Source organism: Terrapene carolina, unplaced genomic scaffold (genome assembly GCF_002925995.2).
Source record: "Terrapene carolina triunguis isolate 2854851 unplaced genomic scaffold, T_m_triunguis-2.0 Scaffold33911, whole genome shotgun sequence".
Taxonomy (NCBI): Eukaryota; Metazoa; Chordata; order Testudines; family Emydidae; genus Terrapene; species Terrapene triunguis.
In genome coordinates, this window is record NW_020698262.1 from 11,490,202 (window position 1) to 11,503,883 (window position 13,682).

Below are 13,682 nucleotides of genomic sequence, written 5' to 3' on the forward strand. Positions count from 1 at the left end.
AATATCTTGAATTTAAACTCACTTGAATTTGCAGTCCAAATTTAAAAATGTATCTGGCAGAGATAAAGCAGTTAGCTGCTATCTATTGGTAGAGCTTGGAGATTTTTTTAAAGCAACCTGATCACATGTATTTGCTTACCACATTATCAAATCAGCATTATTTATTTTCCTCAAGAGTTTACTCAGATTAAATAGTTCTAACAGAACAATGTACTCTTCAAAAAGGAACTGCACCTTGCTGGCTGATTATTTCAAATGCATTACTTTTATGTTAACACAAACAGATAAACAGCCGATTATTTCATTAATGTTTAATTCCAGAATTACAATTTTAAATCAAGTACATGCATGCAAGCACTACCTAAAAAAGACAATGAGGTAAAATCAAAAGGAAGGACGTAAAGGCTTGTGCAACAAGCGTAGAAGGTTTGCACAATACATAACTTAAACCCTTAATACAGGGCTTTAGTGGAGTTTGTGTAGAACCAATGCACTGCGATACTGATTACAGTGAATCCTTGCTTAGAGAGAAGCTATTCTGAAAAAGGGGGAGAAAAGGCACCTTCTTTAGAAGAGGATTATACTCTAAGTTGGTTTTCAGCCTTTGTTTTCTGATTCTTACTGAGAGAGAGAGACATCTTACAGTATAGCATGGACAGGATTTTTCAGCTGCAGACAAATAACACATCAACCTGATCTTGTTGCACTCCTTACCTGATTTGTCTGCAGAATCGTCAAATTCAACCTGGAACGAGTACCCATTGTTCCAGATATAGAGACATGTGGTTGGGTCATAGTGGATTTTCAGGGGCTTCAGGTGAGGGTCGTAAACACTGTCTCTCCATTGGATGTTGATTGGAGACTGCCGAGTGCCCCCAGAAACGGAAAGCTCGCTCTGCCAAAGCGGATGCACTAGAAGCAGAACCCAGAATCAGTCTCTAATGTGTTGTAAAGAATTTATGACAGAATACGTTAGATCTTTTTGGCGACAGAAAGTGCCTCAGAATATGACTTTCAAAGGCTAGATTCACATCAGCTGGTCTACAAGAAAATAAAAGAAACAGTACATTCCACTTGTATGACTCAGATTTACCCAGGGAAGTGTAGTAACTTGCTTTATAGCTGTGTCTGTCACAATAATAAACCTATTCAAAGCAATTTTGTTTTCTCTCATTTGTCAGGGATAGATTTTTCCTCAATTGTCAATAGATGTACATAGGTCTTCTGTTTCGCTACTTAACTTATATAGAGCTGTGTCATGCCACTTAATTTTTGCTTATGTATAGGCATGGCAGGATTCAATTTTAATTTATAACTATCAATAAAATGTGGATTTCAGCTGACACACTGAAATCGACAAAAAAAAAAAAAAAAAAAAGTCAGTCAGTAACAATCAGCATATCTGCAGGGATCAGGTATCATCGTGTGCAGGGAGCCCTCTGTAGCCCTGCTGTTACGGGAGTGAGTGAGCAGGTCCATGAAAGCAGAACTACAGAGCTATGCTTCCTCAGGGCTGGTAACACTCGTTCCTTGCAGGATCAAGGTGTGGGGGGAGGCTGTGTTTGGCCTGGCCCAGTGGAGCAGAGACCCCTGGTGAGGACTGCACGGAGGATGAGCCCCCAGCTGAGGGAGAGGCCATCCTGCTGCTGAACAGTTCCTGCCAGAGGCTGGCTCCCACACTCCCGGCTGGTGGTTGAGCGAGTGAGTGGGGCCGGTGACACCCTATCCCTGCAGGCACAAGGTGAGGGGAAGGCTGTGGTCCTGGCCTGGTGGAGCATTGATTCCCCCAAGCCAGAACTGCACGGAGCCATCGTCGTCGTCATTGTCCCCAGGAGTGGGGAAGGCCACCCTGCTGCTGAATGCCTCAGTCCCCAGGCAGGAACCATTGAACAAAGGGGTGGCCCCATGGCCAGCAAATCATCCTCCTCCTTGCGGTCCTGGCCAGAGGTCTCTGCTATGCCCCACACCATGTGCCTGTATGGATCTTGTGCCACCAGGCCCGTGGCCATGCAGGGAGCCCTCAGCAGGTCTGCAATCACCATCCACGAGTGTGGAGCCAATTCTGGGCAGGAACTCTTCAGCAGCAGGTTGACCTCCCTCGCAGTCATGGATTGTCATCTTCCTTACCGTCCAGGGTCTCTGCTCTGCCAAGCCAGGACTCCTGCAGCCTCCCCCACACCTTGTGCCTCAGTGTTTTGGGCCCCCCGCTGCACAGGGAGCCCCCTGCAGCCCCACGGTCAGCAGTGCCCTACCCCCATCTCCCACAACTGTCAAAATAAAGTTAAAAATTGAAAAAAATAATTAAAAATTGAAAAAAATCCTCACAATTAGAAAAAAAATTCAATTCTGCCAAGCGTACTTACGTACCAGTATGACCAACTGACATCAGCGCAGCTCCAGAGGCAGCAGGTTAACTGCCAATTCAGAATAAGAATATTTTTTGGAAGGCTCCGTAAAAATTGAGTCTTTTCCCATCACCCTTCTCTGTTTATGTGGCACATGGCTGGTAATGGATCCCTATTAAGCACTTCTAAAGCACTTATTACAGTATCATCATTGATCTCGCAAGGTGGAATAAAAAGGCAGATCTTTGTGCCTGCAAGGAGCCCCACTAAGTGCCTAGGCAGATCAACTTGCAGGATGGGGACCTATGCACGGACCCAATTTCCAGATAATCATAGTCAACTCCCGTAAGGAAATGAGAATTAGCAGGCTGACAAAACCTGCCTGGATCTGGGAAGTGGGGGGGTGCTAACTGACTAACGGGCAGTGGTTTTCATAGTCGATGGACTATTGAAGGTCCACTGACAAATTTCTGGTAATCTACCAATTGGTCTGAAAATTAACCATAAAAATGTTGGAAGTGAGATGGGCTCAGCTACGTTATTAAAAGAATTTGTACAAGTTTACCAGCCTCATTTTCTTTTATGTGAAAGGAAAGGTTAAATATTGTAACAGACCATTTACGTGACAGGTGACTACACCATTTTCCCTCCAGCCCCTCAACAAGAACCTGGGCTTGCTGAAGGTCACTGCTCCTTGCTTGCAGCACTGCAGCTCACTTATATGTCAACCAGTGCCCAATCAGGACCTCACGTCTAGAGGAAATGCACACATTTGTCTCCTATTATTGTTAACACTGTTTCTGGACACTGTAATCAGGAAAGTGTAATTAACAAGCTGCTCTAAATCTCAGCCACTTTTATGTAACTTTGGAAGAACAGGCCGTCTATCCAAAAAAGTGGAACTGCAAACGTAAATTTAAAATTAAACAGAGACAGAAAAAGTGGTGATGTTAAAGAAGATCTTTTGCATTGGTTTGGGATAGCAAGAAAGGATGTGACAGTCAGTACTCACCAGCTGGAAGGACTCAAACTATGACAGATTATGACTTCTGCTATCAATTACCTCTTGTGCCAAACTGATCACAATGCATCTAGATTAACACTTAAGATGCAACTGTTCATAGAATTGTGATGAACTGGTGGCACACGCATTAAAACTGCATATTAATACATGGTTGATGGTCTGGCAATTTTTCCCCCTCAAAAATGGCCTCTTGCAATAAGTTGGAGAACCAATCTTGGGGAAAGAGAGGAAGCCAAAATAATTAAAAGTTGGAGGATTTCTTTTTTTAAAACGACTCGCCTGATAGAGGAATGGACAATAGCACGTATGCAGAAAACCAGGTGCTTTTAGGAATGAAACCAGACCAGTCGTGAACTAGGAGAAGAAGGTTGTTTACAAGGGACTGAGCCTGCCGCTGCATCAGCCCAGGATCTGAGGGGGGGAGTGAGAGACAGGGCCGGCTTTAGGAAGTGCGGGGCCCGATTCAAACAGTTTCGACGGGGCCCCGGCAGGGATGACTAAAAAAAAAAAACCACATAAAAAAACACGTGGGGCTTGTACTCACCGGGCCGCACTCCTAGTCTTTGGCGGTGGGTCCTTCACTCGCTCCGGGTCTTCGGCGGCACTGAAGGACCCGCCGCCAAAGTGCCGCCAAAGACCCGGAGCGAGTGAAGGACCCGCCGCCAAAGACCTGGAGCGCCGCCGGGTGAGTAAAAATTAAAAAGGTGCCTCTAGCCAGGGAAGGGATTCTCTGGCATTTGCCCCCCACTCTGGGCGTCCCTGCCACTGGGCGCGGGGCCCTCTTAGGCGCGGGGCCCGATTCGGGGGAATTGGTGGAATTGGCCTAAAGCCGGCCCTGGTGAGAGACCTCCAGGAGGGAGGCTGAATGCATCCCCCCTGGGTGTAGGGCAGTGCCTAGTGGGCAGGGTGCCCGGGAGGCCCCAAGGGAGGGGACGGGGTGCAGGGGCTGCCCTGGGGCAGAGCGGTTCAGGGGGGCTGGAGGTTTCCGGGGGATAAGAAGAGCTGGGTGCCCAAGTAGGGAGAGGCTGCGGCAGGCTGCAGGGGGTTACCGGGGAGCGGGTGTAGGGTTCCGGGGGGACTATCCCGAGGAGGGACTATCCCGGGCCGAGGGGGGGCATGAGGGCTCTGGGGCGGATGGCCCGGGGGAGCCGCCGCCGGGACCGGGGGTCGGACTCACGGGCGTCGCGGAGGCGGTAGGAGGAGCAGGCGGCCAGGCTGCAGGGTCTCGCCCCCCGCGGCTCGGTGCAGGGGGCGGCGGGCGGGCGGAGGCGCTGGGCCGAGGCCGCCAGGGCCCTTCGCAGCAGCTGCAGCGGCATCTCCGCGGGGCCCACAGCGCCGCGTCCGCCCTGCGCCAATCCCGGACCAGCCACCCGCTCCTCGGGGCCTGGCCCTGCCTTCGCCTCAGCCGGCCCCGCCCTCCCCGGGCCCGCCCGCCTGCCTGCCTGGCTGCCAGAGCCGAGGGCGCGGAGAGGAGCTGGCAGCCTCGGGGCCCTGGGTGGGAGCTCGCGCCCGGCTGCCCCTCCGAGTCTGACTGTCTGGGCCTAGCCTTAGGCTGCCCGTAGCCCTCTCTGCCTCCCCGCCTTGTCTGGCCCTGCCGGTAGAGTGTCCATCTCCATCTGTCTGTGCCCAGTCTACATGGTCTGTCTGTCCCCCATCTGTCTGTCTCTGTCCCCCAGCCTTGTCTGGCCCTGCCGGTAGAGTGTCCATCTCCATCTGTCTGTCCTGCCCTGGTCTTTACATCTCATTGTCTGTACCCAGTGTATCTGGCCCTGCCCTTAGATCCTCTGTCAGTCTGTCCTCTGGTCTGTCTGTCTCTGTCCCCCGTCTGTCTGGCCCTACCAGTAGACAACCGATAGGGCCAGTCCTGGGCACCCTTGTCTGTCTGTCTCTGGCCTCCTCGGTCTGTCTGTCTGTCACTGACCCTTAGACTCTCATTGCATGTACCCCCATCTGTATTTGCCTTTGATTCTCGCCTTACCTACACCTGTCCTGTTGTCCCTTTGACTTTCCCTCTGGCTGTCATACAGTCTGACTCTGAAATATAAGTTTTGCACATTGCTGCCTCGTCCCCCAGAATGATAGTGTTGTGGCAGGTCGCATCCCACCGCAGCGCAGTCATTTTTCAACAGTTGAGATGCTGCCGTGCATGTTGCAAGATGAGAAAGTCTGGACAGTCCTAGGTAGTTCTTCCATCAACCTAGCTACTACCTTTCGGGGAGGTGGATTACCTAGGCCGATGGAGAACCCCTCCCCTCAGCATAAGTAGTGTCTGCACTGAAGCAGTGTAGCTGTACCGCAATAGTGTTTTAAGTGTAGACAAGACCTCAGAGAGGCCACAAAGGGGACAGAGGAGCAGCCAGACCTGTAACGATGATAGTGTCATTTAGCGCTGCTTAGAGCAGATCTACATGAAATGGTTTAAAATGTCGGCAGTTGCTGCTGCCTGATCTATACTTGAGCAACCTCCCGTGGAAAGCACCAGGGCAGGAGCAAAAGTGGGAGGTTTTAAGAAAAATATGAAGTGTAGCTGAAGCCAGATTTTCCTAAATTCGTACAGTGAGTCAAACTGAATTAGAACCCACGTCTCCTGACTGCCAGTCCTCTACTCTTACATCTTGTGTTTAAATCATGTTTTCTGAAAACTTTGCTTCAAAATCCTTCTTTTGGAAATCTTTGTTTATCTCCATGAGATCATCAGTAAAGTTATTGTTAAATCGCTGCTTTTTAATTTCCATGAAAAAATCTGGCAATGCCCTGAAAACATACTGCTGAAATGTAGAATTGTTAAATTACCCTGTGTAAATTAACAAACTGGACACCCAGCTCCAGTCAACCAAAAAGTTATTTTTAAATTGTTTATTCTAGCTGAAAGGGATTTGGTTAAAAAGGCTCCAATTTATTCACAGTAGAATATTTATAAAGTCAGTCGAATTGGGTAACAGGAGGAATCTGGCTAATGATTTGCCTTGAGTGGCTACATTATGGGAAAACAGATGATGGGGAAATAGGCAAAAATAAAGAGGTAGCCCAGCTCTTGATCCTATGCCAGTAATAGGATTTATTAAACATGCCTTAAGCCTAGTTTACTTTGTTCTTAAAGATATGGCTTCTTACTTGTTAAATTTAGTTTATTTTTTTAAATAAAAACGTTGATCATTAAAATATTGAGTTCTGGTTATGAATATGATAAGTATATTTTTGGTGTAGAGGAAACTTTACCTCTCGTGTGACTGCCACCTTTGTAATGCATTCTGTCTCCTAAAATATAAAGCTTCCTTACCCTCTGCTTTAGAGACTGACAACCAATCGCCTCCCACATTAGTACTGTAACATATCTATTCATATTGTGGAATACAATACTTGCTGCTGTAGAACATAAAATATCTTTATATATGGCATCGTTTGCTATGTATTTCAGCCATCTAAAAATACACCTTAAAGCGTGGCTAAACAGACATGCCTTTCACTGTGTCCTGAAAACTACCAAACCCTGGGAAACTGTCAGAAGAAGCAAGTGTGATCCTGTAAGGGGCTTGATCCTGCAAAGTGCGGAGGACTCTGGTCCTGATGCAGCAACGCACATGGTTAACTTTAAATACATGAATAATCCCTATTGAAGTCATTAATATGTGTGTCACATTGCTGGGACTGCATGTACTTGAAGTTAAGGGCCTTGGGCTGCAGGGCAAAAAATTGCTGTGTAGACATTTGAGCGTGGGCTGGAGCCCGAGCCTGAACATCTACAGGGCAGTTTTTCAGCCCCGGAGCCCAAGGCAAATGTGCCGGAGTCAGCTGACCTGGGCCAGCTATGGATTTTTTATCCCCATGTAAACGTACCCCATATTGTTAAACACTTTGCTCAATCACAGTGCTCGGCTTTTTGCAGGGATGAGCCTTGAGTCCATCTGATGAGATTGCCTTGTTGCCAGACCTAGAGAGTTCTATCCCAAGAACCAACTCGAAAAATGCTCCAGCAGATAGTCACAAAAATTAAGAAACATAAAAGGCAGAGGTAGTTTCTCAAGTAACCAGGTCCCAGGCTATTGCTAGTATCACTGATTGTGACTAGCACCTAGAATTGCACCCAGAAGCAGAGAGAGCCCATGAACAGGATAGAACTCAGATGTGATATGCTCACAGTGCCCCAGCTCCCTCCACTCAGAAGGCAGGGAGCAACACTCTGCACCAGATTTAGCTTCAGGGTTCAGCAAAAACAGCAACTTAATCTCTTTCTGGAAAGGTATTTGAAATACTGTACCAAACTTGCCAAACTGGTACCTGTTGTACTGCATTTTTAAAAACTCCTCCAGGGCGTGACTGAATCTTAGTGTGTGTGTGTACATACCTAACACAGTGGGCCCGAATAGATCCTTTTTGGGGACTATGGGCACTAATATACTGCAAACAGTACAGATAAGTTCATGGAAGATAGGTCCATTGATGGCTATTAGCCAAGCTGGTCAGGGATGCAATGCCATGCTTTGGGTGTCCCTAAACCTCTGACTGCCAGAAGCTGGGACAGGACAACAGGATGGATCACTCCATAATTGCCCGGTTCTGTTTATTCCCTCTGAAGTATCTGGCACCAACGACTGTTGGAAGACCGGATATTGGCTAGATGGACCATTGGTCTGACCCAGTGTCGCCATTTTTAACTTCTTATCCTTTTGTGAGTAGAATAATAATTCTCTGCAATAATATTGCCACAGGGCACGTCTTGGTACATATATGCCTGCAAAAACGATGGGGTGTTTAGCTGCATAGCAAACAACAGCAATAATTTTATCTGCAACACGCTGAGTTTTCCAGCGGGCTAAATAACATACTGGATCTGGATGCAGTATTCCTGGGGGCTTTTCCATCAATTTCTGCAGAATTTAGGTTTTGAATTTAAAAAATATTTCCATTCCTATGATTATGAAGAAAACCTTCAGCATGTGAAAAGGCAGCAATGTCTTTTTGAATCTGCAGACAAATCTGAAGGCCCAAAGCCTGGCTCCAGGATACACCCAAAGTCCTCCTCTGCATGCCACTGTAGAAGTAGTGTTGCTACCCATCCAGTTTTCATCCAGACAGTCCAGGTTTTGGCTTGTGTGTCTGAGTGCCATTTGATAAGCCCTGATGTCCATTTTTTTTTATCTGTGGAAAGATGGCAACCCTAAGCAGAACGCTGACATTGCCTTTGGGGCTAGGCTGCTTGTGCGTCTTGTGGCGGCGCGTAACCCTGTGCAGCCCACACGTGGCGGGCAAGGTGGCTTTGGTCGTGCTGGTGAAGTAGCTGTGAGCGATGGGGGCGGGGTCTTGTGGGGGAAGAGGTGGATAAGGGGGCAGGGCGTTGAGGGAAGAGGTGGAGCAGAGGCAGGGCCTTGTGGAAAGAGGCGGGGCAGGGGGCGGGGCCTTGAGGTTCCAGTTACCAGATATTAGAAAGGTGGCAACCCTATGTAGAAAAGGAGTTTCTCCTTGACCACTCCTATATGGACCATTCCCTTCAAGAGATGCTTCAGCTCCTTCTCTTCATGCAATGAGGAAAAGGGGGTGACTACAGCCCCACCGAACCTTTGTTTAGTCTAACTCCTTAAAACTGTTAAGTGACTGGAAGTTTTCATTCATCCCCCCCTCCTTCGTCCCAAGCCCTTTGAGCACTAACTAATATATATAAGCATCTTTACTCTCTGGCATCATCATGTCCTAGATTTTTTTCACTTTTGCTGTTTGAAATTGATAGATTAGGACTACCTGAATGTCTTCATATGTCTTTGAATTGTAATTAGTTGTAGTTGCAGGGATTTTACAGGAGCTCTTTGAAATCACTCTTGAAAAATACATTTGGTGTTGATGTCAGAATCAAAAGCCTTAGGGAAAGTTTCTCACAGACCTTTAGTGTCTTTAGAATTTACTAAAGAGGTGGGCTGCAATCTATAGGGTAGATCTTACCAATGATTGATTCTCGATCCTGAAGTCTGAATAGTAGATAATGTTTTCACCCCCCCATCGCTTCTCGGCTCTCTATGAGCTGAGGGGTGAAAACATTATCTACTATTCAGACTTCAGGATTGAGAATCAATCATTGGTAAGATCTAATGGGTTCTAGTTTGACATATTGAAAGCAGAAAAGTTGAGACACTCTTGTTATTTATGTTGAAGTCTGAACTGTCCAGAGCCATGTGTGCTGCCTGACAGTTATTATAACTTATATAAACTTCACAGAAAAGAATTTGAAAGCCCGATTCTAATCATAAAGTAGAGCACTGTAAATCCTTGAATAACTGAATTTACTCCAGATTTATATTGCTGTAACTGTGATTAGAATTGGGCTCTACATCTTTTCAATGATATATCAGAATCTGCTTTTGGCAGAGACAAAAGAGCTTGCACTTGTCTACAATTTCCTTAGATACTCCTGTGAAAAAGAAAATCAATAAGAATTTGGGTATGAAATTAGAAGAAAGAACATTAAAATTAATCCCCCTATATTTCAGAGGAGTGGGAGGGGTAAAAAGACAATTCCAATTGGTTCTCAGGTTTATGGATGGTCAACTTTCTTTATTCAACAGATCTTTTAAAATTGCTTTTTAGTGGAGACTCTTGGTTTGTTTCCATGGGGAATCCCTAGAACACACTGTACGCAACTCTGAAGCAAAACAGTGAGAACAGGAAACCAAACATTTGGCAAGCTAAACATTTTGAGAACCACACCCAGCTAGAAGAATTTTTTTTTCTGATGTTGAGCTGATGTAATTTCCATGGCAACATCTTCCAAATGGGGAAATACACAAATAAACATATAACCAAAACAAAATAAAGAAACATATAAACCTTAAGAAATTGTGGCTCTGCTTCAACCACTTGGATTGAATGTTAACAGAGAAGTCCAGAATGGGTTGATTTCTTTTTATGACTCACACAATACATGTCTAGATTTGCTGGGTTATCGCATTGATGACTTGGCTATGTTCCATCATGACAAGGTGTTGAAAGTTCAGTTGAGTTTATGTCAGTTTTGAATTATGTTGCACTCCAGTTTATTGATGTAAATGTAAGCAGAGTCAGGATGAGCTCTACCCTAACATTTGGTGGTGAATTATGGCGAGTGTGGAAAAGAACTTCAGGGGTTGATTTTGTTTACATAGGCACACCCACCCGCCTAGCATGAGCCCACAGCAACTGAAAGTGGTTACTTTGGCTGGTGTGGGATCCCCAGTTTCTCTGTTATTGGGGCAGAAAGAATAAAGTGTTGTTACCCTGATTCTGTGAATCAAGGCCAGTGGAACTGTTGTATGACAGAGGGACTCACCATTAACTAAGTAGCACTCGCTAGACAAGGGGCATGGGTTACAAAACCCAGTAAATTGAGGGAGGCTGGGGACAAGTATTTATATCTGGTGGTATGGGCCCCTTTTGAGGGCCTGAAACACCAATTGCACCACCTCCTCTCTCTGCTGTTGAATAGCAGAGCTAATTTTGATTCCATTAAGAGTCTAATTACAGGCTGCTATGCTAAATTCACTTTGGGCCAATAGTGCACCAGCACTGGGGCTCCCCTACTACAAGCTGAAATCACTAAGAGCTGAGATCACTGAGTGGTGTCTTAACTAGTGGGGGAGCCTGAAGATTTATTGCTAAGCGGCTAGCTGAGCAGTTTGTGGGACGGTTAGCATGGCCCACAGAACGGCGAGTGGAGCAGAGCTGTTTGTGGGACAGTTGGTGCAGCCCACGGGACGGCAAGTAAAGTGAACTGAAGTAAAGTGAAGTGAAGCAAAGCTGAGCTAAGCAGTTTGTGGGACGGTTGGCGTGGCCCACGGGACAGCAAGCAAAGCAAAGCGGAGCAGTTTGCGGGACGGCTGGAGCGGCTCGCGAAGTGGCTGATGAAGTAAAGCGGCTCGTGGTAAAGGCTGCAGCAGAACCCCATGGAGAGGCAGGGCAGTCAGCCTCAAACGTAAGGTGCCCCTTAATACCCCGCGTGCCCCTTTCTCCCCCCCCCATTTCCACCCAGGTGGGGGGTCGGGGGTGGTAAGACTCTGCAGATAAACTTTTGAACTCTGGGGCTGCACTAACCAGGAACAGAGACTTTTAGGTTGTTGGACTTTGGGGTAATTTTGGGGTTGCTGGACTCAAGAGACTTTTGGGGTGTTGGACTTTTGGGACTTTGGGGGTGGGTCTTTTGCTCATGGTTTGTGCTATGAATCCTGTTTGTGGTGTTTCCCCAATTTAATGCTGATGTCGTTTACCTCATGTTATTAAACATTTTCTGCTACACTCAGGCTCCGTGCTTGCGAAAGGGAAATTATTGCCTCTTAGAGGAGTCCAGGGGGGTGGTATGTAATTGTCCCAGATCACTGGGTGGGGGCTCGAGCCGGTTTTGCATTGCGTTATTAAAACGGAACCCCTAGATACTGAACCCGGCTCTTGTTGCTGCCAACTCAGATGGGCAGAAGGGTTACATAAACAGTCTAATGCCTTTACTTTTATCAAATGGTATGTAGTGGACAGAGTTCTGTAAGCTTGTTAGGAAAGCAGCAGCAGATTGTTAAAGGTTGAGCTTCTCTTTGCTTCCAAAGTGTGTGGTTAAGATAGGAACCTGATAAAAAACAGGTAATTCCAACTGGCAGGGTAAAGCTAATATGGATTTAATCTTCACTACAGATATACTGTTACTGAAATTGTCCACTCTTTACCAAGCAGGCTCAAAATCTTGGAGAAGTTTTGGATCTTGGACTAACTAGCATGGATCATTCAACATGTTTTCATAGGTGACTGGTAAAGAATTTTATTTGTTAATTTATTGTGACTGAGATGAAATAAAAAGTACCTATTCACAAGCTCTGGGTGCCCTGCCAATTACAAAAACAAAATACAGTGCAATCAGCTGAGCTTTCTCCTCCAGCCGCAGCACCTACTCAAACACTGCCCTCCACCCCATACAGTGGCCAATACCTGAATTCACCTACACCTCTTTAAAGGCCAGATGAAGTTCATGGGTTCTACAGAGTGCCCGGAAAGTGATTACCTTTGGGCTATTTTGGACCAGGGCAAGAAGGCATTTACGGAGAACACACTATCAGCCACTCCCTCTCTGTTAGGGATCTAACTTCAACACCTCCACTTAGACCCCTGCACGGATACAAAAAGGTGTGCATCTGATCCGCGATCCACAAAAATTGTCTGCGGATATCCACGTCTGAGCTGCAGACATCCACGTATTTGCCAGGTTCTAAACAGCTCCACAGGTCACCGTGCAGCAGTGAGGAAGGGCTGTGTCAAGCCCCACTTCTCCCTAGAGACCTCCTGCCCTGCCGCCTGCTCTACCCCTACCGTACCTCCTTCCCCGCTCCGGGCAGGGAGGCTACAATTTGGCCCGTGGGGGGGGGGGCTCAGACACCCCTACGCAGTTACAGTGGCTCTAATGCACGCAGCCATTGCCACCTGCTCCTTTAAAGAACCACCCCAACTTCAAAATAGCAGTTGGCTCACTCCCTTCTGGGAGTTGTAGTTTACCTCCTCCCTCCAAGCAAGCTGGGGACTACAACTCCCAGAACTGACTACAACTGCCCTGCACACTGATGTGTGTTTCTGAAAGCCGAGCTGGAGCCTGCAGGCTGGGTGACAGCCTCTCCCTTCGGGTGAGTGTGTGCTGCAGAGCCCTGTTTGCCGGATACAAAATTTGTATCCGCATCCATGCTGCGATCCGCAAAAATGGTCTGTGAATATCCGTGGATACAAAGCGGATACCCACAGATTTGCAGGGCTCTACCGCCACTGACTGCAATGATGACGGCATCACAAGGAGAGCTGAGGCCTTTATTTGCTGATCTGATCCTTGACATAGTCAGCCACACCTTTGTCGGATCTAGGGTGAGCTACAGCAAGGCATCCCCTTTGGAGTTACTCTTGAGGCCCACTAGTGGCAGAATGCAGTCGCTCACTCATTTAGCTGAGTGGGTGGATGTGAGCACACATTGCATCTTTGATCCATGAAAGGCAGTGGCAGACCTCAGCGATCACTTCTCTCCCTCAGCACCGTTGTGACAGCTGAGATCAGCTCAGACACTTTTACTTTATAGGCCATGATGTGCACTCTTCGTCTTCTGATGCAGTGATTTGTGTGTACATCTCGTGTCCTTTTTCTTACCCAGCTGAAACCAAAAGCCTGGTACTTGCTTTGTCTGTAGTCAAGCATCAAGCACATTAACAGAACTGATTTTTTTTTTTAAAGGTAACTTCCACATACCTCAGAAACTGAATCACCTATTATCTTAAAAGACAGATTCATAGATTCAAGGACTGGAAGGGACCTCGAGAGGTCATCGAGTGAG

The 13,682-nt window shown here is 46.9% G+C and overlaps 1 protein-coding gene across 2 annotated transcripts in view; it reads right to left on the minus strand.

The window, feature by feature from the left end:
• The window catches only part of LOC113409632 (carbonic anhydrase 5B, mitochondrial-like), a 30,220-nt gene that overhangs the window by 13,304 nt on the left and 3,234 nt on the right, over nt 1-13,682 (minus strand). The window contains exons 1-2 of one of the 2 annotated variants that reach the window (XM_026663770.1): nt 4,547-4,752; nt 715-912 (exon numbers count right to left, since the gene is read on the minus strand). In XM_026663770.1, the coding sequence (XP_026519555.1) occupies nt 715-912; nt 4,547-4,685 (337 nt within the window). In that variant the 5' untranslated portion in view covers nt 4,686-4,752. Of the gene's footprint in view, nt 1-714; nt 913-4,546; nt 4,753-13,682 lie in introns of those variants that run through there. The other variant, XM_026663771.1, reaches the window with a different exon arrangement.